Genomic DNA, 24,447 nt, shown 5'->3' on the forward strand with positions numbered 1-24,447 from the left:
TTTTTCTTTTTCGAAGTGGGTTCTGTCATTCCCACGGGTGGTGAGTGAGCACACACTGCCTCTGAGATCACAGTGAATGAAACATTCGGATGAATTCCACAATGAACTGGCGCAGTTGACAAATGCCCATTCATTAAAAGAAGAAAAAAAGATTAATTTCAAAAGATAAGTCCCCCAAGTTGGTTATGGGGTTTGAATTTTCAAAAAGAGCACCACCTGGTCCTTGATTTTGTTTAGCAGCTGATTTGATCCTCAGAATTCAAATCGAAACTGATTTTGCTCAAAAATGTTTTAGTAAAGAGGGTGTGGGTAGAAGGAGTGACTCCCATCACACGGCCTTTCGGTATACCAATTGCTTAAAGAAGCCACAATTTCTCAAATGGTTGGAAGGGAATGAAGAGGCCCAGAGCCTTGCACCAGAGTTTCACGGTTTTCAAAACACACTTTCTCCATCTTCTTTCTGACGGACAACCCTGGAGGGAAGGCCCTCGGAGCCCAGAAAGGTTTAGTAGTTGGCTCAAGGGCCCACGGCACAGACTTATATCCTAACGGGCATTCAGTCCGGTGCTCCTCGCCTCTCAACAGGGAAAGCACTTCCAAAGAAAGTTGCCAACTCACGTTCAGCTTCCTAAAACCCAGCTTGGCCACCGTCTGGGCCTGTGCAGAGGAGGGATTGGGCAGGTGTCCCTCGAAGCATCCACATCTTCATGGAAGAAAGCAGACACTGGAAATGGCAGAATCAGTCACTAAAGACGCACTGCATGTTCAGCCTGGACAAGTTCTTTGTCCTTGCAAATTTGTAAACCCTGCACATGAAGAGGGCGGCTGTAGTTACCACATGCTTCTCCCATTTCAGCCCTTTATAACAAACTAACGCAAAGAACTTGAGGTGACAGCACAGCTGTGTGTTTGACTGTGAGCTGATAACAGCAGCAGTAGTTAATGCTTACCACACGCCAGGCACTACACTGGGAACATTAAGCAGTTTTATATGCATGTTACAGAGGAGGTAACGGACATGCAGAGAGGTTAAAGTCAGTTACTCAGGACTCTAAAGCTCTGAAAGTACAGGAGCTGGAAGTTAAACCTACAGGGGCCTGTGGTCTTAAGCCCTCTGCCACTTACCAGCTGTAGGATCTTACATAAGTCACTTAATTTCTCTAAACTTTACTTGCATAATCTGTAAAATGGGGATAATAATAGCAATCCCACAGGGCAATTCAAAGCATAAATGAGATTACAGAAATGAAGCACTTGGCACCAGGGCTGTCCTACTGCACGATTCCAAGGAATGCTACTCACAAATGGAGATGCGCCACGAGGCGGTCCCCCTTGGCACAGCGCCCACCACGGTGAAAATGCTCAAGTGCTACCATCAGTATTCATTATCATTGTATGACAGTGCCATGATCAGGGTCAAGAGCCAAAGTAGGAGCTGCTCATCTGCAAAGGCCCAGCTTAGGCGTTCCAAAGAGCTCCCTTGGGTTACCCATTCGGACTTAGCTTGCCACGGAGTATCTTGGTTCTCATGACCAATTTCCGAGCATGTCTCACCTCCCCAAGCAGATGTAAAACTTCTAGAGGGCAGACGGTGGTCCACGCCTTGGATCCCCTGAACCACCTCTAGTGCCCAGCACGTGGTAGGCCCTCAGGAGCTGTGGTGGTTTTAAAATGTGCCCAAGTTCTTTCACACTCCTCCCTTCAAGAGGTGGGGTCTGCTAAACTTAGTGACTCACATCCAACTAACAGAGCAAAGCATACACGACAGTGTGCAACTTCTGAGACTAGGTCACACAAGGAACTGTGACTTCCTGCTTGCTCTCACTCTCAGATCACTCGTTCTGGGGTAAGCTAGCTGCCACGCAGTAATGACACTCAAGCTTCCTTACAGAGAGGTCCAGGCGTTGAGAAATTGAGGCCTCCTGCAACAGCCATGAGAGTGAGCCTTCTTGAAAGCAGATCCCCTAGCCCCAGTCAAGACCTCAGATGACTCCAGAGCTGGCCAACATCTTGACTGTAATCTCATGAGAGACCCACCATGAGCCAGAGCCACCCAGCTGAGCCTAGATTCGTGACCCACAGAAACCACACGGTAATAAACATTGTGTTAAGCTACCACATTTTGGGATAATCCGCTATACAGCCACATATAACCCATACAGGAACCATGTGGTGGGCTTAACAACAAACAGACAACAGGGAAGTTGTAGTTTTCAGGTAGGAGGAGTAATCCTCATACTTGGATGAGAGCTTCCCTATTATTAAACTAAAAGAGAAATCAGACGGAAGACCCAAGATGGGCTGGCTTCACCCACTCAGGCTTTGGCTCAGTAATCACCATAGGGAAGAGGAGAGGGAATGTGGAGTACTCAGGCTAAGGCTGGCCGAACAGCTCAGTGCTTCACCCCCTCAAAACACAAAGGCCTGCGGCCCAGATGAGGGACCCAGCTCCAGCCAATCCTGCCCCACCCCCAGCTGATCCCTCCCCAACCCCAGGGCCATGCTCCAGCCACACAGCCCCCTCAGAGCTCCCCAGAGTGACCAAGCCCTTCGGAGAGCACTCCTCCTAGCATCCCTTTTCCCTTTTGTTCATTTGTTTCTATTCACTGAATTCTTTACAATATCTTATTGTGAAGTAACTTTGAAGTTAGAGAAAATACAAGAACAGCATGATGAACTCCTATATATCTTTACCCATGTTTGTTGTTACATGTTTTATCATTCTCTCTCCCAGCTATCTAAACTTCAATTTTTTTTTTTTTGTCCTGAAACATTTGAGAGAAAGGTGAAGACATATAACCCCTTACTCCTAAATTCTTTAGCATGTATTTCCTAAAATAAGGATACCAAAGTCAGGAAATTTAACACTGATACAATACTAACAGCTCATCTACAGTTCCTAAGTTTCCGTAATGTCCTTTATAGCTAATTCTTTTTGGCCTGGTTTGGGATCTAATCCAAGACTGTCCATTCATTTTCTCCTTGATCAAATATGTTGCATGTCAGGCATTGTGTAAAGCACTGGGGATAAAATAACGAGGGGGAAAAACAGACATAGCCACCAACCTCATGGCATTCACCATTTCAGAGGGTGACACAGTAATCAACTAATCACACTAATTATAAGTTTGTGTGATCACGAACTAAGATGTGTGTTAAAGAAAAAAGGCCTGAACCAGGATGAGGGCTGGGGGGTGGGGGGGAAAGATGGTCAGAAGGCTATCCTGAGGTTAAGACACCTGAGCTGAGATCCGAAGCGTGAGGCGGTGTTAGCCGAGCCATTTGTGCATGTGTGTTTGTGTGGCGGGGAGACTGGAAGAACACTCCAGGTAACAAGATGGCTTGTTCAAGGTCAGTATGAATGGAGGGCAGGGGTGGCAGGGAGGGGAGTGTTGGGAGGGGGCCTGGAGTGAAGTTTAGTCTTTACCTTAGCCAGTGGCATAATGGACATTTTCCAAAAGACCCTTGCTGCTGTGTGGAGAAAGGTAATGAAAACACATGACACAACCATCCCTTAGCCTCGATTTCAGGATCCAAAAGCTTTTTCTGTAACTTTTTTTTTTTTTTTTTATAACTCATTTAGTGACAAAACCTGGCCTGAATGGACACGAAGCTACTTATGCTCTTTATCCACTTAGCATGAATATTCTTACATTTTTGCCACAGAAAAAAAAAAAAATAGTATGTTCTGGTTATGGAGAGCTACCCATAGACCCCACTGGGGCTATTACATAATATAATATATGCAATGCATCAGCTTCCCTAAATCAGAAAGATTCTTGTGCCCCTGACCAGTTTATTGCCTCCCAACCACAAATGCACCTTCCCTGTCTGCTGTGCAAAAATAGATCTGGGCCCTTTAAACATTTTCTCCCTCGCTAGACAACATGATGTTAATAGTAATCACAGTGACAGGTCGAAGATGCTAGAGAGACACTGTGGGAGGAAAGGGTTTTCCTGTATGTTTTCTATCCTGGTTCTGGTACATGTGCCAGGCAGGCAGCACAGATGACTTTGTTACCAGCTGGACCCCGACACCTGACCTTTACTGCTCACCTGCTTGGACCCACCAACCTCTGTCCTACACTTTTCCTTACGCTCTTTTTTGCAGCTTCTCTCTTAATTCAGGCAAAAGACCCAAGAGGCATAGCATCCGGTGATGGAAACCAAAGCCACCTCTCAAGCAATGACAACTGCCCGGACGAAGGGCTCTGGAGGCCCAGACCACACAGACCAGTTTGAGCCTAACCTCTGACCTGTACCTGTACAGACGGACCGCGGAGAGACCCATGCAGCTCCCTTGACACTAAAATCTCCGCCCAAGGAGGAGCACAAGACGCACTTAAATAGCGTACAACGTACATACAGGCATGACCTTACGTTCGCCTCTACATAACGATGAATAGTCATCCTAACCTTGAGTGAAAGCAACCCATTCGCCCTTGTCTGGGGGCTCACGGCTTTGGAAGTTATTCCCCATGATCTCCTTATTTGCTGCAAATAAAGTTTCCTTTGTGTGACCACGCCACCTGGTCTAGTTTCTGTCTGTGACTCACTGAGGAGCGAACTCACGTTAGCCTGATGACCACGTCTCTGGCACAGGGCCAGCCAGAGCCGCAAACACAATGTTTCTATCGTCCGGCCACAGTGTACAACGGCACCAAGCCGCCAGCAGCCTCCCCATGTTACCCACTCCCGTGGTATTGTAGCCGACTGCCTTCTGGGAGGCGCCTCACCACGGACAGCTGTCCCGGGCACCCGTCACTGGCGTGGCACCACAGCTGCTTCTCTACCATTCGCGAAGCACAGCTGTGCCCTCCCCAACAAAGCCAAGATCTCTGTCTGGGGGCCTCTTCTACGAGTGCTCCATCTCAGCCCCAGGAGGGAGGATCTTCCTTTCGAATTTCATTGCAACCGGGATGGGGGTGCTCCTTGGTGCTCTACCTGAGCCCTAGGGGGAGCCACTGCTCCTACATCTGCTATCCCCACATACTTTAAGCTATATTTAAAGCACTCGTTACTTCATAGCAGTCAATCCTTCATTGCTGCAATCTCTTGTCAGAGTTCATAATTCTTTATATTAAGCTTTCAGTGTTTAGATAACTGGGCGGTTTCTCTCACCTGATTGAACCCTGACTAACGTAATTCTGAAACCTAAAATGTGCCTTGTACAGAGGGTTTAGGCTGAGGGATTCTGGACCTAAAGTAATAAGAGCATCTATGGAGCACTTCTTGTATGCCAAAGCACTATCCTGACTGCTTTGTGGACGTGAACTAATTTAATCCTGATGGCTATCTGTTGAGGCAGATACTACTACCGTGCTCATTTTAAAACAGAGGACACAAAGAGATTCAGTAACTCCCAACGTCACACAGCTAGTAAAGGGCAGAGCTGGGATTCAAATCCAGGCAAGCCTGTGGCTCTACAAGGCTGGGAGTGGGGCGCCTGGGTGGCTCAGTCGGTTAAACGTTCGACTTCAGCTCAGGTCATGAGCTCACGGTTTGTGAGTTCGAGCCTCGTGTTGGGCTCTGTGCGGACAGCTCAGAGCCTGAAGCCTGCTTCAGATTCTGGGTCTCCCTCTCTCTCTCTGACCCTCCCCTGCTCACGCTCTGTCTCTCAAAAATAAATAAGTGTTAAAAATCGTTTTCTTCTTAAGGCTGGGAGTGAGGTGGGGAGGGGGCAAGGAGAGAGGCAGCAGCAGGGAGACTGTGCTTCCTCTACTGTGCTCTCAGGGCCCAATGCCCACTCCACCGACTGCTTGCATCCCACTGCCCTAGAATTATCTGCCCAGTGGTCCAGCTGGCCTCAAGGGCAGAGACCATGTCCTTTCCTCCTGGAATGTCAAGTGCTTAGCAGAGAGCCAGCCTGGGCACGTTCAGCATTCAGTCAAAATCCGATGGATGAATGACACATTGAATGAAGCAGAACTACAGACCCAAACACCAGCTAAACAACTAGCTGAGCCTTCCGGGTCACGTCCCATGCTTGGAGTGCTCTGGCCTCACGAGTCCTGTCCTGGGAGCTCCTCTGTGTCATCTGCTGTCGCATGCAGACATCTGACAGCGATTGACAAAATGACCTCCTGGACCTCTTCCAACTCTTGGTCCCATCAGAAAGCAAATCTGGTCACAAGACTTCTCTGCCCAACGCCCTTCATGTCTCTGGCAACCACAGGGTAGAGTCTAGTCCATGGACCTGGCCCCACCTATATGCTAGCCTCTGCCAGGCCCACTCCTGGCTTTACTTACTAGGGGACAGCAACACTGAACTTGGAAGGCCCTCAACACACCATGCTGTCTTCCCCTTTCTGGGACTGTGCTTCCCCTCCACAGAAAATCCCTATGCTCCCCATTCTACAACCAGCCCTTTGACTGCCTGGCTAAATTACCCCACTCACCTTCAAAGACTTAGGTGACGATTCCCTCCTTGAGTAAGCCTTTCCTGCTCCACCCACCCTGCCCATCTGGGTTAATTTGCTCTCCTATGTGTTCACATGGAACTTTTACCTGCAGTTACCAGAAACAGATCTCACTGTATTCTAAATGACCTTTGGGTGTATGGAGTCAAGGTTAGTGGTGAAGGCTCAGGACCCTGCAGGCCAATCACAGTTCCATCAGTGACCAACTATGTGACCTTGGGTGTGACATTTCTTCTCCATGGTGCTTAGTGTCCTCCTCTATAAAATGGAGATATCACAGTGTGTACACCATTAGGTTGCTGTGAAAACTAAGAAAACCTTTCATGTAAGGTACTTAAAACTGTGTTGGGCAAAGGTAGCCTGCATGGGAGTTACTATTATCAGTATCTGATGCTCAGAGGCTGCAAGTTATGCCTCTTGGTGGCCTCACTACCTGGCACGGTGTCCAGACCACAGCAGAGTATAGTGGACAAATGAATGGACTCCACCCACATAGCCTCCAAAGTAGCCCACAGCCTCCATTACTTCCTGCACTGCCATATCCACCTCTCTGAGCCACCCCTCTATTCAGATCATCTTTTGTGCAAAAACTGCCCATGGCTTCCCAATTTCTGGAAGTCCAGCCTCCCCAGACTCCCAGCAGAGCCCTTGTGATCTGGCCCTTACCTCCCTGCAGTTATTTGATATCTGAAGGTTCAGTGACTTAGGCATACTCCCTGTTCCTAGAATAGGTTCCCCGCTTTCTGTGAGCTGAGAGGTCCCAATCCTTCCCTGGGGCCACCTTAAAAGTCACCACCTTTCAGAAGTCCTTCCTGACCTAAATCAGTGTGACCTCCTCTTCCCAGCACCTCACAACACCAGGCTGACCCCTCCCACGGTACTAAGTACGCTCTGCCTTGTGTTCTACATCACTGTGTACTTGTCTATATCCTCTATAGACTACAAGCCCTCTGAAGGCAGGGCTATTCTCTGTACTTAACACATAGTAAGCCTCCAAATCAAGTGAGTTGGGACCCAGAACTAAAATAGGTGGTTGAAATCACTGTAGTCAAAACTCAGAAAAAGAAAGATAATAGGGTTAAATAAAAGGCAGTATGCACCATGTTTACTCATTGGTATTCCAGGCTAATGGCTAAGTTTAAAAAAAAAAAAAAAAAAAAAGGCTGATCTGTTAATAAGGAGTGTGGCTTTAAAGAATACATACGTGCAGGGTAATATGCTAATCCTCCATAGGAAGAGAGGCTTTTTTCATGAGTTAAAAGGGAATCGAAGTAGCTAGAAGAGATTATGACAATTATCCCTGCCTTGCAGAGTGTTTTATCCACCTCTACCCAAACACAACGCATCAACACACTCATGCACACCCATAAAACAATCTGATGAGAAAATGGAAAATGGTCCATGTATTGGTTTCCTGGGGCTGCCTTAAAAAAGCACCACCAACTAGGTGGCTTCAAATAACAGAAATGTATTGCCTCATTGTTGTGGAGGTTACAAGTTCAAAATCAAGGTGCTGGTGGGGCCATGCTCCCTCCAAAGCCTCTGGTGGAGGATGCATCCTTGCCTCTTCCAGCTGCTGGTGGCCCAAGGTATTCCTGGGTTTATGCCAGCATCACTCCAGTCTCCTCCTCCGCCTTCCCATGGCTCTTTCCCTCGCTGTGTCTCCCCTCTTGTAAGGACCTAAGTCAATCATATGGGATTAAGGGCCCACCCTACACTGGCAATTAGTTAATCTTAACTAATTACATCTGCAATGACCCTATTTCCACATAAGGTCACATGCTGAGGTACAGGGGTTAGGACTTCAACATATCTTTTAGAGGACATGATTCAACCCATAACATTCCATTCATCCATGCTGGGAGAAGGACCTCAGCACCCCCAAGGTCACACAGCAACTAAAGTCATTTGATCCACCAGGAAGAGACTAGAACACGGGTCAGCAAACCACAGCCTGCAAATCCCGTCTGCTGCCCGTTATTTTGCAAATAAAGTTTTATTGGAACACAGCACACTTGTTCATTTATGTATTGTCTCTGGCTGCTTTCACACTACAACGACAGAGTTGAGAAGTCGTCGCAGAGACCATATGGCCCACAAAGCCTAACATATTCTCTGGACGAAAAGAATACATAACATACACTGGCCAAGTTTGGAGATGGACTTTCTAGATACAGGAAGAAGCCCAGGCCCACATGGCAGTTCTCTAGTATCCCTTCTCTCCAGCTGGAACCTCACCCAACGAGCTGTCCTACTGGGAAAGCTCCTTCAACATTACTTTCCTCTGCCTAGAGAAATGGCAAAACATAGCACTTTAACATTCGTGCCACTAAAGCTGTACAAATTAAATTCTATAAGCATTTCCAAGAGACAGAGATTAATTCTAACTGGAAAGATCAGAAAAGACTTTCTGGAAAAGGAAAGATTTGAGAGGAGCCTGAAAAGGAGAGTGGGCACTCAAGAAATCCTCTAAGCCTCCCTGAGCCATGGCAGATTACCTAGGACTCTGCTGAGCTAAGAAAGTGAGTTCCCTCTCACTGGAGGTGTGCAAGCCAAAGCTGGCTGACCGCCTGGCAGGGATGAGGTTGGGAGAGATGGCACAAGATGAAAGACAGTCCCTTGGAATCGTGGATTCTTCAGTCTCAGCTCTCATCATACTTGCTGAGTGAGACACACACAGCACAGAGACAGCAGGGGCTGGAGGCAAGGAGGGAGACACAGACTTACGCAGAGACAGGAGAGGACTGAGGATAGGAGAGGGGTCGAAGAGGTGTACTCACGCCCAAAATCAGAAGGCCCACGTGAACTGCACGGAGAGGAAAGCCACACCTGTTTCCTTCCCACTTAACTTCTACAGAGAAAGAAAGAGCAAAAGCCTGACTACTAGGGTTAAAACTAATCAAATGTCCCTTCAACACCTCTGGCTTGGCACCTGGCTGCCTTCTGAATGTGCCCCATTGTTCCCTGGGGCAGGGCTCGGCTGCCTCTCCTATTGCCAAGGGAGACACAGGGAGGCACGCTCCAGACGTACAGGGCTGCCTCCTCAGGCGAACCCTGACACTCAGGAGCAGAGGAGCCCCGCCTACCCCGGAGGGAAAGATATCACGGCAGGCGGCAATGCCTGACAGCTGCCCAGAGCCAGGGGGACAGGCAAGAAGAATGGGTCTGAAAGCTGATGAGCCCTTCTTATCTGTACTCTGCTGGCATGCCAGGAACACATTATCCCCACTTTCCAGGGGAGGAAATGGAGACCCAAAGAGGTTCGATGGCTTGCCAAGGTGCCAATAAAGCATGGCAGTTAAGAGCACAGGTTTGAGAATCAGAAATCTGAGTCTCTGTCTTGCCACCTACATCCTCTGCAGGCCTGGGAAGTTGCTTATGCTTCCTGAGCCTCAGTCTTCCCACCTGCGAAATGACCACAGTAAGACTGCTTACAATGCTGAAGAAATAAGAAGGGCACAGTGCATGGCATGCCCCAAGAGCTCAGTAAGTTAAGAAACATTACTGTTACTGTGGTGGAGCCAGGGCTCAAAGAGAGCGAACTCTCAGCCCAGAACCAGCTGTCACACCTCTGTGCCCCACACCCCATGCCCCACTGCCACACCAGCAGCCATGTGGAACCTCTAAGGGAAGGTCCCTGGAGTGGGGGCGGTGGGGCAGTGGGGCGGGAGGTACAGCCACTCCTGCTCTGACAAAGGGTCATCCCTGCACTCACAGGTACCGGGGGCTGTGTTCGGCTGAACTGCCTCACCCAGATAGCTCAGGGCCCTCACACAGGCCCTCTCTTTTCTAGCAATGCCCCCAGATAGATGCCTCTGAGGCCCCCTCAGACAAGGGAATGCGGTATGTGCCATTTCTGCTGGAAAGCCGTCCTGCCTCTCACCGTAGATTCCTAACACTCCCGCGGTAACAAGAAGGCACATTCTGGGCTTTCCTGACATGCCAGGAAGCCCAAGGCAGAAAACAAAATGCACTCTGTGCTCACATCACTTCTAACAAACAAACCTACGGCAGCCCCTCACACAGCTGGAGCAAACTTCGTTAGATGGGGTGGACCTCAAATTCAGAGTACCTAAAAACACAAAGAAACAAGGTAAATCGTTCTTGGGCTCAGACAGAGCCACAATATAAATCATGTGGATGTAAACTTAAGGGAGTTTGTTCAAGAGCCATAGGTCTATATGTTTGTATTTCCAAGTAACCATTTCCCCCCACCCTCCGCCCAGCCTCCCCAAAAAGTACATTGGGCTTATAGTCAAAAAGGACTGGCCTTGGGGAGCCTAGGTTGGTTAAGCACCTGACTCTTGATTTCAGCTCAGGTCATGATCTTGCAGTTTGTGAGTTCAAGCCCCAAGCCGGGCTCTGTACTGACAGTGCAGAATCTTCTTGGGATTCTCTCTCTCTCTCTCTCTCTCTGCCCCTCCCCTGCTTGCACACATGTGCTTGCTCTCTCAGAATAAATAAGCATTAAAAAAAAAAAAAGACTAGCCTCAACTTACTGGCTCTGTAACCAGTTACGTCACTTATACTATTTGAATCTTGTCTTTCTCTTCTGCAAACTGGGGATCACAAGCCTTGTTGTGCCTCCACCATGACATAAAGAGGACAAATCAAAGGGCTCCCAAACTCACATGTCTCCAGAGGCCAGGCTGGCTACATGAAAGGCTGAAGAACCCAGGTTCAAGCTGAGACCTCTCTACAGTGGGCAACTGCTACCCAGATCCAGCCACTTTTTGTGATACTGGAACCTGGACCCTGTTGCCAACACTTTTACGGTTTTCCTCATAAAAGCCAGAAATGAGCATTTTTTTCTTTTAATGTGAAATATCCCAATGTTCACGTGCTGACAACTCTCCGACACTTAAAAATAAAGACACTCATCCATCTATGGCCCAGCACTGGGTGAGCCACATGAAACATATTTCTGGGCTACTTCTGGCCCCAGGCCACCAGTCTGCAATCTGCATTAAAGTATACAGGTAAGGTGTAAAAAACAAAACAAAACAAAACAAAACACAGTGCAAAGGTCAAATGAAGTAATGTAAGAAGTTCTCTGAAGAAGACTGTCATTAAGGTTTACTGTCAATAAACTAACCAGGAATCCTACTACAGACCCTGATGCCCCCAAAACACAATCACCAACTTTTCACTAGTTAGGTACCAAATTTAGAAACTTACTCCTTCACAAATAGACATGCACACACACACACATTTTTTAACTGTCAGCAGCTGCCTCTGATCAATGCTCAGGAGGAAACACGCAAAAATAACAGTTTTCAGTCGAGCACATACAATGTGCTTCAGCAGCAGGAAGTAATTGTCGCACACATTCCCCCGCCAGATGTTTCCAACCTGTTCCCTTTAAGAAACCCCCTTCCTGCAGAAGCCCCGCCAGCAGCCTCTGCTTAGCAGCCGGCCTCCCTGAGAAAGCTGACATCTGTAACTCACGGAGAGATTCGTACAAACACACGACCCCAGTTAACTGGGCTCTTGGGAGGCTGCCCGAGGGACGCTCCCGAGAGGCACGTGGGACCTGCTGTAATCATGCCCTGGCACTGACGCCCGGGCATTCAGCTCGCGGAAGAGCTTTCTGGAGCCAACACAACGCATCCAAGAACCAGGCTGGCGGGGCCTCCGGCAATAACCTCCCCCTGCAGCCTCCTCATGGCCTGGGGAAGAAGGAAAGGTAGGCCTCACCCAAGGTCATGGAGCAGGTAGGTGGCAAGACAGCAGAAGGAAGCCTGGGGCTGGGTGCTCCACCTGAGTGAGAGACCTGGGTTGGAATCCGGTTTCCATCACTTCCTAGCTGTGTGACCCTGGATATGTCACTGTACCTCCCTGCACCTCAGCTTTCTCATCTTCAATTCACTTAATCACCATGGTGACACAGTGAAGCAGTGACCATTGTGCTCATTTTAGGATAAGGCTGAGGCTGAGGTCCAGAGTTGGACACAGAGTGAATAAGGGACAGTGGTGGGCCCGGGAATCAGAGGAGCCTGCCCCCAATCCTATGCTCTCTCCAACTCAAGGAAGAGACTCACACGGCCTCCCTAATGTCGCACCTTCCCAGGGAGGCCCTGGCTCAGTACTGCCCTCAACCCCCACCTACAGACACCTCCTCCTTGCCCCCTTGGCAGGAAGGCAGAGCACCTGTCCTGGAAAGGCAAGAGATCACAGGTATCAGAGGAAAACAAAACCTCAGGGCCCAGAGAGTCCCTGTGGCCCACGGCAGAGGCATTTTCAAAGTGCACCGCCCATCCCGGATCCCACCCCTGCACCACTTGCGTCTGACACAGTGCCATTGATAACAGCCCTCTGTGGGCACTGGTTGGCAGCTTGGGAAACTGCAGATAAACACGCTCCCCAGAAATACAAGTTCAAAGGCAGGTCCCAAAGCGCTCCTGTGGAGATTGGAGTGGGCCCCTGGGGAAAGTCAGGTCTGCTTCCCAGGGATGCTGACAAGTTGGAGATGTGGACAGAGAGGAGAGAGTTCCCGGAAGGATGATCCCTGGCCCACCCCAAACCGGCCCAATCATGCTCCTTGGGCGCGAGCCCTGGAGCCCCGGTGTTAACAGGCTCCCCAGGGATTCTGAAGCACCCAAGAAGAGCCGTTCCTCAAGGCTAAGCTTCCTGCACTCCGCCAGCAGTTACCAGGCACCAACCAGATCACTCCTTGCTTGCTGCTTCAGTTGTTTGGCAAATATTTGGTGCAAATTAGAGTGGGCAACCGAGACAGAGGTTAGTTCCTGCCTTCAGGAGACGACAGTCTGGACAGATCAAATAAAAACAAATCAAATAAAAACACACGACACATTTATATAAGGGGCTCTGGGCTCCTGGTAGCAAGAGGACAACCCCAGGCTGCCCCTACAGGAGCGAGGGAGGCTTAGGGGCCAGGTGGCAGGGAAGAAGGGCGAGAGAGGCAAGGGAGCAGTGTGTGTGGAGGCGGAGAGATGTGAAATACCCTGAAAGGTACGGGGAGTGGGCAGCAGAAAGAAGCCCCAGGCCATGCCTTTCTGGAAGTTTCTCCGACCTAAGTGGACAGGTGATAAAATCAATGCTCAGGGGAACTAACACTAGTGAGCAACTCCTGGGGGCTGCAGTGACCAAAAAATACTTCCCGGAGGTGGCAAAAAACACTTCTTAGAAGGACGCAGAGGATCAGGGTTCTCGCCCAGCGTAGTCAATGGGAAGGTTCCCCCAATAATTGCTTTGGATTCCAGAGCGTCAGGGAGTGGACTACAAAGAGCAGCTGTGCAAACACACCTTCCTTCCCACCCCCAATCACCAGAGACACTGCGGCCCTGTTCCACCTCTGAACGCTGCACCAAGAGGCCAACCACCTCTCCTCAGACCTCACCTTCCAACAACCATAAAGAGGCCTCCCTCCCTATCTGAGCCACAGGGAAGCTGAGTCCCTACTATGAAGAACTGGGTCCCTGCTATAAGCCAGGCACTTCCCACAAACAGGAGCATAACCACGGTTACTGAGGACTCGTTCTGTACCCAGCCTGTGCTCAGGGCCTTACCCACTGTGACTCATTCAACCATCAAGGCACATAACACTGTCTCCATTTTACAGACCAAGAAATCCAGGCATGGAGGCCAAGTGACTTGCCCAGGGCTAGGGATCTGAATCAAGCGGCTCCAAAACTGGAGCCCTACACGCCGCCCCATGATGTCTCGGTCTAGGAGGACGGGGGAGTTGCTTTGCCAACAGGGCTGCGGGGGCGGTTTGGTGAGGGGGCCTCTTCAAGTGACCATGTGGGCTCCACCTCAGCCGCTGAAGAGGGTTCAGTCTTAGCACAATGGTCTTTCCCCTCTGCTCAGACAGCAGGGCTCCCGTAGCAGCCTCGTAGGAGTGGGTGTCAGGGCAGGGTGGGAAACAGGTCCTCTGTCCTGCTCAGGCATTGGATCAGAGACCCACAGGCTCAAACACCAGCCCCACAACCACAGGCTGTGTATCCTCAGGCCACTATGTGCACTTCCGCGAGCCCTGGTTCCCTCATTCATTCCCACCTGTTTATACCTGGGAGTATTTAACAAGACATACAGGTAAAGGGCTTCTTAGTCCAACACCTACCAGAATAAGTGCCAAAGAAATGGTAGCCACTGTGATTATTATTATTAACCTTATCATTCTCCCTGTCATCTATACCATCATCATTCTTATTAGTGTCATTTTACGCTGTGGCTTTTTATCACCTGCGCAAACAGAGGAAAATTCAGCATCTGAAGCTCAGAATTCTCTCAAAACCAAAGGGGAAGGAAAACATGGGCCTGCTTTTTTCCCATCCTTCTCCTATCTACACTCAGCAGAGGGCAGCAAACAGGAACCATCCAAAGATAAGAGAGAGCGAAGAGAGACACATGGAGAGAAAGCTACACACTCATAAATACACACCCACCCACCACAGCAAGCGGAATTGTTTAGCTTCCAAAGTATGAACACTCCGCCTCCTCCAGCTAAGAGGGCCAGGCAGAAAAAAAGAGTCAAAGCTGAAGAGACAGAAGTTCTTTTTCAGCTTGAGAGAAATGTTCAATGAACTGACTTTTAATGGGGGGCGGGGGGTGGGGGACGCAGCTCTCAGGACGTCTGTGAGGGGAAGGAAGGCGGCAGCAGGACTCACAAGATTAAATAAAGGCAGCTTTCAAACTGCGCTTCATCTCAACCCTCTACTCCACACCAGCAAGCATTCACATGCGAGCTTCCTCAAGAGGAAACTGAGGCTCAGGGAGTTAATCATCCCAGCTAAGAGGTGGCACAGCCGGGACCACTGGAATGCCAGACATCCAGACTGTAGGTCCAGTGATCAGCACTGAGTCCTGGATGGCCAAGAGATTTGATCGCGGGGACCAAGCCTGATTCCAGCAGTGACTGCCTGGGACACTGTGCCAGTGAGATTCTGGAATGGACAGCTGTAGTCGTCATCCCTACACTGCATTTCCCCTCCTCTCCACAAAAGTGCCCGGGCTTTTCTCTGGGAAAAACCTTCCTACAAGGCGGATGGCCCGAGCCTACCCCTGGCTCCTGCGTGGGTTAAGTCAATCAGCATCGCTCATCCTCTTGACAAGTGTGAATGGTTCAGAGAGCTCATCAGATCCGGATTAGGCTGATGATACCTAAGGAGATCTTGCTAGCACTTCGAGGAAAAAAGTTTCCTCCCTCTTCAGCAGAAGCTACCAGAGGAGACAGACTCTCTCCTCCAGGATATGAGTATGAACATGAGGTCGGGAAGAGCTACAACCGCTTTTAGCTACCACAACGGCTCAGTCTAGGGCAGGAACTTCTAGATGATACCATACCTGAAGCCACTGCAATTACAGGAGCTAATATATTCCCCTACTCATTTCAGCCCATGTAGCGTATTTCATTCTGTTGTTTGCAACTGATAGAGAATCTGAAGTGGCTCTCAAGCTCACGCTAGCTCCACAGATAGCAGTGACGATGCCACACGCGATGCATCCGTTTAATTTCTCAATTTCCCAGCCGGATCCCTTGGCCACCTTAAAATTTAATTCATTTTACTTGCTTTAACACTATAAAAATTTGAGAAGAAATGTATAAAAATGGAGCTGCAAAAAAGCCAGGTAAGTTCCAGCCAATAATTAGTCAATAAGTACTGGGCTCCAAAACTGGGAGTGATAATCTCGGCTCGTGCGGGAAATAATGGTAGAAAAGAATCAATTATTAGGATGTGGAGGGAAAAAATATTCGTGGTGAAAGAGAGCAAGAATTTGGAGAAGAACTGGGTTCTGGTCTGTACTCCCCGCTCCTGGGGCTCAGTTTCCATACCTACAAAGCAAGGTGGGCAGACTAGCCAACTTCTGAAGCCCCCCTCCTGCTCTGACACATATCGATCGTTCAACAAACATGTCCTGATGGCCTTCCAAGGGCCCAGCCTTAGGCTGTGTGCTAGAAGAGGATGTAGTTCCTCCTTCAAGATACTTCTGGAAGGGGAGGCCACGATGTACTCGTTGGCCACAGGAACTCAGGCACGCATAGGGTACCTCCTTTCCCCACCGCACTGGGCATGAGGACGGTGGTTCTCTGAGAAGCAAGACTCTTAGTTCAGTCTTCCTGGGAGCTCGGATACATAGATGGGATACGGGGAGTCAGTTACACGAAAATACAGAACACACTGCAAATATCATCATGAGCAGTTACCTGCCACGGGACGTACCACAGACGGCCAGTTTGCCTCAGGGTGTTTTTCAGTGATGAGATCCTGATGCCATATCTCTCGTGAGAGCTGACGGTGGTCACTGTACAATTAGCAAGCTAGATGGTTCCCTTTAAAACGGGCCCTCGCGGGGGCACCCGGGTGGCTCAGTCGGTTGAGTGCCCGACTTCAGCTCAGGTCATGATTTCATGGTTCGTGAGTTCGAGCCCCACGTCGGGCTCTGTGCTGACAGCTCAGAGCCTGGAGCCTGCTTCGGATTCTGTGTCTCCCTCTCTCTGTGCCCCTCCCCTACTCACGCTCTGTCTCTCTTTCTCTCAAAAATAAACAAACATTAAAAAAGATAAAAAATAAAACGGGCCTTCGCGTTTTCATTCCCGATTCCATTATTTGTTATGTCACTGGCGCCAACAGATTAAAGGCTGAATTCACATCCTCAGACCACAGCCTGAAAGAAGGCGCTGGAGTATGAACATATCCCCAGGTAAGTAGCGGCTTCACCACAACTCCGGTACGGAGGTCTGTTTTAACATACTTTCACTACCTAGGCCTTTTCAATACATGCTTCCAAAGCAACTCACAGAACCCCAGGAAATTAAAGTTAGAAACCTCCTCACGAAGGATCTATTCCCTGTGTCGCAAATCAGTTTCAACATGCCATTAACTCCACTTGAGAAGCAGTGTCCAGAAACAGGTGGTGTGGGCTTAGTGGGACAGAGACTGTTTAGCCATGTCTGCCCCGGCCAGGGGAGGGGAGCACCATTATGATACACATTTCCCTTTCCTCTTCTGAATATAAGCCTTCAGTGCACAGTTGAGAGATCCAAGGCCCAAAGAAGTTAAGCCACTCTCCTGAAGTCACACAGTGAGTTTAGGGGTAGGAGAGAGAGTGAGAACCCAGGCCCCTGTTCCCAGGCCTTCCTCAGCTGGGCTCCTTAGGAGACTATCTACCTAGGATGACAGGAGGAATGCAGGGAGCCAGATTTGCTCAGGTAACTCAACAACCCAGCCCCAGTGGCATCAGGTTTCAGCTGGGCATGCAGACACAGAAGAGATTAATAATATAAAGGGTTCCAGCCCCTCTGCAGAAAATTAAAGAACTCATTCCAAGGCTACATTTCTAGGGTACTTAACTTTCTGATGGGTAAGGCTCTGCCACCAGGAAGACTGAAAAAAGCGAGGGAAAAGGTATTGATTTCTAGATGTTCCGAGAATAAAGTTCAGCTCTGACACAATGAGAAAAACTCTTGATACTTGAAAATTAAAGTCATTGGTATTCTATTATCCTACCAATTTCTATTCCACAGTTGCTATTATCCAATGAAGTCATTTCTCACTTTCAGATTATGGCTCTGAAATGGGGAGGGACTGCATCACGTTCCCTAACACGGGTGTTTAGTAGCCAGTTCCCAAGTCTGGAATATGAAACAGACGGTAGGATTAAACCAAGATGTTAAATGGTAGGATTAAACAGAGATGTTAAACAGATTGGGGCTACGAATGAGAGGGACCCCTAAATTAAAATGAAGATAGTTTCAAGACTGGCTTTTCTTGCTTGGTTTTACAACTTTCTGAGGACAAAGCTGTCTGACTAGATGAATGTTGAAGTCCTGAAAGCATGATGTGTCCTTTATAAATCAACTGCCCCACCCAGCTCCAGAGGTATGCCTAGGATGAGCTAGCATGACAGTCGTACAGACTTACTTTCCAGCAGATGATAAATGCTCTTAACTTGAAACTCTCTATCCTTCAATCCACTGGAGAAGTCCAAGAGTTAAAGGGCTGCTCAAACAGTGGGTATGTTAGCCCTCAGACCCACAGGGAATATATTTTGCATTTGGATAAAGTCCTGTCAGCCTTCCCTCCAGGGCCCCTGTGGTTATTTCTACCAGAAAGATCAACGAGGTGTGCTGGGATAATTCTCAACAATTACAAGAGTGACAAGCTGAGCTCAGAACTGGTCAGCCCTGTCGAGAGAAGCCCTGTGTGCTCAAGATGCCAGATTTCCCAGATAGCAGACTAATGGGTTACGTCCATGTTCCAGTGCACGGGGATGAGGGATGGAACCCCATCGCTCTGAGAAGTCAGCCTCCTCCCTCAAGGCCAGCTGACATTCAGACAAGGGACTGGGGGCCAAGCCCAGTGCTGTGCATCTGCAGGAGAGTGAAACAAAAAGTGGCTGTGTGGAAATTTGGCAGAGTGTTCCTGAAAGGGAGCAGATGAATGCTGAATCCCACAGCACCTAGCAGAGCTTATCATTGGGGAAACAGCTCCTTTCTGCTACTCCCAGGAAGCAAAGGAGTTCCTTCAAAGCAAGGATAATCCATCGGTACCCACCTCAATCACCACCACACCCCTTCACCCCTTCTTCCTCCTCTGCGTGATATTCCAGAGCAAAAGAAATAAACAAGAACTAGACCTTCCCAGATGAGCCTATCTGTCCATCTCAGTTAAGGGCTCTGAGCAGTGCCCAGCTGTTGCTCCCCTCTCTCTGCCCAAAAGGCTGCTTTACTCCATCAATTCCCTCTTGCACAAGTGAGTAATTTACTTTGAAAGCTCAGGCCAAACTGGCAGTTAACCTTGACCTTCTCTCTACACATCTGGGTCTATAGAAAATGAAAATCAGGACGTCTCTGGCATCCACGGCAAATGAAATACGAGGGCTTTCTCCAGGCAGAGGCGGAATGTCAGGAGCTATTTTAGAACTGGCTACAGCCATTCCAAAGGAGAGTTAGTGCTCAGGCAGGGCACTCCCCCCTTGACCTGGGGCTGTGTCCAGTGTGGAGCCCCCACAGGAGGGATGCTAAAAGGGACCCCTGCCCTCAGGAAAGAAAAAAGACGTGGCCGTTGTACTCCTCACTGATTCACTGATGCTATCACAATGCTGGAGCTGGACCAATAACTACATTTCACAGATGGAGAAAAGGAGGCTCAGAGAGGGAGCTGAAAGGTGATCAAGGGCACACACAGCAAGTCAATGGTAGAGTTGAGGACAGAACCCTGACCTCCTGACCCTGATGCCAGTACAGGGAAGTGAAGAAAGACTTCATGAAGGAAACACCAATATGCACACAGAATTTAAGGGGAAGAGGTCTAATATGGCTGTCAGGGTTTGAACCAGGGTGGTAAAAGAGTTGAGGAGCTTAATTTCCAAACAATAAGAGCTACCAAAGAGATGAAGGAGGCCCTCCAGGTTTGCAACAATTACCAGAGTGACAGGCTGTACTCAAACTGGTCATCCCGGTAGCAAGCAGCCCTCTGTGCTCAAGCAGCCTGATACTAGGAAGAGAAAGAAAAACATCAACCTCAAAAGTCAGTCTCTTCCCTTATCCTGCCAAGGATAAGTCAAGTTGGACAGTGATGGACAAATTATCCACCAAATTATGGGGCCAAGGAAATCCTGTAAGAAAACCTGAAATGTCCCACTGTGTGAAACAGTTTAAGCATGCAAACACTCACTGGCACCTATCTACCCGGGAGCTGGGGAGGTAGGAGAGCTCTGACAGAGCTTCTGCTATCAGTCTATATGTACGTGTGACACAACAGACACACACGTGGGGGAGTTCAGAGGAAGCAAGAACAATTAAGGTCCCAGTCTTGTGCAAGAAACAACACACCTAGTCAGATTGGACAAGTTCAAGAGGGATCATGGGTACTCCGAGAAGGGACAGGGAAGGCACCTGATGTTCCAACCTCAGGGCACCCAGGCACAAACACCTCTGGGAATTTGGGGGAATCCATCCACCAGAATCCCCGCTTCTGGACTCTTGAGAAGGTCAAAGGCAGCAGGCCCCTCAAGAACGAGGAGTCTCCCCGCCCCCCCCCCCTGCCCCGCACAGTGCATCCTCCAACAAATCCACAGATCTGGGAAAGAGGGAGGGTGAAAAGGGGGGAGGGTACACAAATGGGGAGAAGAGGGAGACCTGGTGTCCCACTGAGCAGGGAACACAGAGATCAGCAGGTAAGGGAAAAAGCAGAAAAGACCTGGACGCTAAACAGAAGGACTGGCAGCTCCTGAAGAAGAAGTCATCCTGGGATACAGGGGTACAGACAGGACCTTCCAAAAGCAAGAGCTGCTGAAAGAGGTAGGGGATACCAGACATGAAAGGAAAGGAGAATGGTAACCTACAGTAAGAAACACACCTTCAGACTGAGCAACAGGAGTCTCAGTCTCTAGTTCTGGTTCTGCCTCCGACTGACGTGGGGTCCCTGGACAAGTTCCTGTCTTTCTCTGGGCCTCAATTTTCCCAATCCCCAAAATGGGAAGAACAGAAGAGTCTCCGGCGCTGACACGGAGAAGGCAGAAAGGGAAAGGTGGAGGAAGGAAGCGAAGGCTACAAATGAATACGAGGAGAGAGGGTTCCCACCCCCACAGCAACTGGGGGACTCACCAGTCCGGCCGCCGGGACCACCGCCGCCCCCGATCCTCCGGGGGTGCCGTCGGGCTGCCGCTCACGGTACAGCGCCCAGAGCCCCACGTTGGGCAGAAGGACCAGGGCCGCCAGCACCAGCGCCACCGCCTGCAGAAGCCGCTTCTCCTTCCGCCTCATCGGGGCCGGTCAGCCCCGCCGCGCCCCGCCGGCCCGGCCGCGCGGCCCCCGGCTCCGCGCGTCCGCCCGTCCGCCCGGCGGCGGCAGCAGCTCGGCGAGGAGAAGCTGCCGCGGCGCCGGCCCCGCTCCAACTCCGCGGCACTTCCGCCGCTCGCCGGCCGGGGAGCCGGCCTCTACCACCGCCCCGCCGCCGCAGGGGGGGTGTCGCCGCCGCCGCCGCCCCCGAGCCCGCCCAGCCGCGCGCTCAGCACCGCTCCTCTCCCGCTCGGCCGCCGAACGTTGTACGCCGCGGGCCCCGACCTTCTCGCGACTTTTTCCGATCCGTCCGGGAGCGGCGGAGCCCCCGGGACCGAGCGCTTCCCCCTCGCGGGCTGCAATGGTGCGGCCCGCTCCTTGGCGGCTGCCCCGCCCGCGGCAGCTTTGCGAAAGTCGGGGAGTTGGCGAGTTGGGCGCTAACTGGTGCGGGCTGGGCGAAGGTGCGTGTTCGCGCGCTGGGACGCGCGGGAGACCTCCCGCAAGCTGTGCCCGCAAGCTCTGCCCCGTACTCCCCGAGAATTTACGAGCTCCCTGGGGGGGATGCAAACGGTGCTGGAGCCCTGCGGGACGCTCCGGGCTGTGACTGCCCACCCCACCCCCCCCTCGGCTCCGCACCGAGGACCAACTTTGTCCCGGGGACTCAGTAGTCCTAGGCGTGAAATGGAGCCGCAGCTGTGCTCGGCGCGCGCGGATCCGCGGCCGGGCCCTAGTTTTCTTCCTCTCCGAGTTCCGGCGTTAGTTGTGAACGCCCTCTGTGAACTGTGGAGGGCTGCGCCCGCCTGCCACCCGTCTGCTGTCCCTGCAGATAGGCGGGAGAGGGAGACCAACCTCCATGGAGTTGGAATGCCCGCCGGTCCCACGAATACTTCTGGTTGCTTAGCTCACGGAGCCCTTTCTCGAAAACTCTTGTCGGTTTCTATCTCCCGCGCAGCTACTCAGCTAACCATTAGTGAATGCCTACTATGTGCCAGACACTATGCCGGGCACCGTTATGAAATGAAAACAGACTCAAGCTCTGTGGTCTGGGAGCTGAAACAGTAAACGCATAATCGCATTAGGCGGGGGAGTGTGCCCATAACCATGATGAGGGCTCTGAGGAAGTCGGCCGCCTGGGCGCTGGGAAGGGCTGCGGAGCTGGCTCCGACGGTGATGCCTGTCTGTGGCTCCTCTGTGCTCTCCACTTAATTGCTTCCTCTCTGACGTCGAGGGATGAAGCGCCTCTCCCTGCCTTCCTCTTTGCCGGCCCCGCCTGCGCCCTCTTGATTCTTCGGGTCTCCAGCCCAACCGCTGACTTCCATGCTTAGCCATCTCCAGCCTTGGACCACCGACCTCCCATTGCTTCCAGCTCCAGGCTGAGCGATGGGGATTCAGTTGTCTGAAATCATAGCTTGGCTCTGGACATCTGCTACAAAACCTTCAAAACCCCCATCACTTAGGCTCCAGCGTTCATCCTTCTTGCCGAGACCTGCTGGGGCTGATCAAACATTATTATGTCCTCTGCCCTGCCATGTTGCTGTTTTCCTTTATGTGCTGTTGACGGTGAAGTTCCTTCCACCCTGACAGCTCGGAACGTGCTTGGGATTCTGTCTCTTCCTCTCTCTGCCCCTCCCCTGCTCGCTCTTTTTAATATTTTAATGTTTATTTATGGGGTTAGGGAGTTCAGCACAGAGCCTGACACCGGGCTCGAACTCATGAAGGGTGAGATCATGACCTGAGCCAAAGTTGGAGGCTTAACAGCCTGAGCCACCCAGGTGCCCCTATGTTGGTGGAATTCTTGTCCATGTCTAGTTGAACTGCTGCGTCCTCCATGAATTCCTCCAAATCTCAGAGGGCTGCAGTCTTTCTCTGAACTTCTGTCACAGTAATGCTTACCTTTTATTAAGGGCTTACTCTGTGCCAGGCATCATGTTAAACCCTCGACACACATTACCTCTTTTAATGCTCACAGTTAGCTACCCTGTGAAAAAGTGCTTTTCTTACCCTCCTTTGCAAATGAGACTCCTTAAAGAAAGCGGAAACCAGAATGAGGCTGTTTTAACAAAGGTTAGATAGCATCACCCCTCTGCTCAGATCCCTCCAGTGGTTTCCCATCTCCTACTGGACTCCTACAAGAAGCTACAAGATCCCCCAAGGCTGTAGATGAATAGCCCTCACCTGTTCTTTCTTCATTGTGTCCAGCCCTTTTGCCTTCTTGCTGTTCCTTAGAGCACACAAGGTCCTTTCTTGCCTCCTGGCCTTTGCCACTTGCCACTTGCTGTTACCTCTGCCTAGAAGGTCCACTCTTCTCTCCCTAGATCTTAGCTCCATACCTTAAAAAATGTTTTTGGGGGAAGCGCCTGGGTGACTCAGTCAGTTAAGAGTCCGACTCTTGATCTCGGCTCAGGTCATTCATTATCTCATGGTTTGTGGGTTTGAGCCCCACTACGGGCTCTGTGCTGACAGCTCGGAACCTGCTTGGGACTCTGTCTCTTCCTCTCTCTGCCCCTCCCCTGCTCGCTCTCTATGTCTCAAAATAAATAAACTTAAAAACATGTTTTTAAAATTATTTTAGTGGTAAAATATACATAATATAAAACTTACCATTTTAACCGTTCAATGGCATTAAGTACATTCACATTGTTGTACAATTATCGCTATCCATCTCCAGAACTTTTTCATCATCTCAGACTGAAACTCTTTACCCATTAAACCCTAACACCCCATTTCCCTTCCTCTCGACCCCTGGTAACAACCACCATTCTACTTTCTGTCTTTATGAGTTTAACTACATACTTCATACAAGTGGAATCATGCAATATTTGTACTTTTGCATTTGGCTTCTTTCACTTAGCATAATGTTTTCGATGTCCATCCATGTTGTTGCATGTATCAGAATTCCATTGCTTTTAGTGTGGCGAACTAATCTTTGACAAAGCGGGAAAGAATATCCAATGGAAAAAATACAGACTCTTTAACAAATGGTGCTGGGAGAACTGGACAGCAACATGCAAAGGGATGAAACTAGACCACTTTCTTACACCATTCACAAAAATAAACTCAAAATGGATAAAGGACCTGAATGTGAGACAGGAAACCATCAAAACCCTAGAGGAGAAAGCAGGAAGAAACCTCTCTGACCTCAGCCGCAGCAATTTCTTACTTGACACATCTCCAAAGGCAAGGGAATTAAAAGCAAAAATGAACTATTGGGACCTCATGAAGATAAAAAGCTTCTGCACTGCAAAGGAAACAATCAAGAAAACTAAAAGGCAAACAACGGAA

General features: G+C 50.0%; 1 protein-coding gene across 2 annotated transcripts in view; it reads right to left on the reverse strand.

Annotated features, from left to right (window-relative positions):
* GALNT10 (polypeptide N-acetylgalactosaminyltransferase 10) overlaps positions 1–21,280 on the reverse strand; it is a 224,938-nt gene extending 203,658 nt beyond the window's left edge. Inside the window, exon 1 of one of the 2 annotated variants that reach the window (XM_045436518.1) lies at positions 20,992–21,280. In XM_045436518.1, coding sequence (XP_045292474.1) covers positions 20,992–21,150 — 159 coding nt within the window. In that variant the 5' untranslated portion in view covers positions 21,151–21,280. Of the gene's footprint in view, positions 1–618; positions 725–20,991 lie in introns of those variants that run through there. The other variant, XM_045436527.1, reaches the window with a different exon arrangement.
* Positions 21,281–24,447: the final 3,167 nt, after the last annotated feature.

Source organism: Leopardus geoffroyi, chromosome A1, assembly GCF_018350155.1.
Source record: "Leopardus geoffroyi isolate Oge1 chromosome A1, O.geoffroyi_Oge1_pat1.0, whole genome shotgun sequence".
In the NCBI taxonomy this organism is placed as follows: Eukaryota; Metazoa; Chordata; class Mammalia; order Carnivora; family Felidae; genus Leopardus; species Leopardus geoffroyi.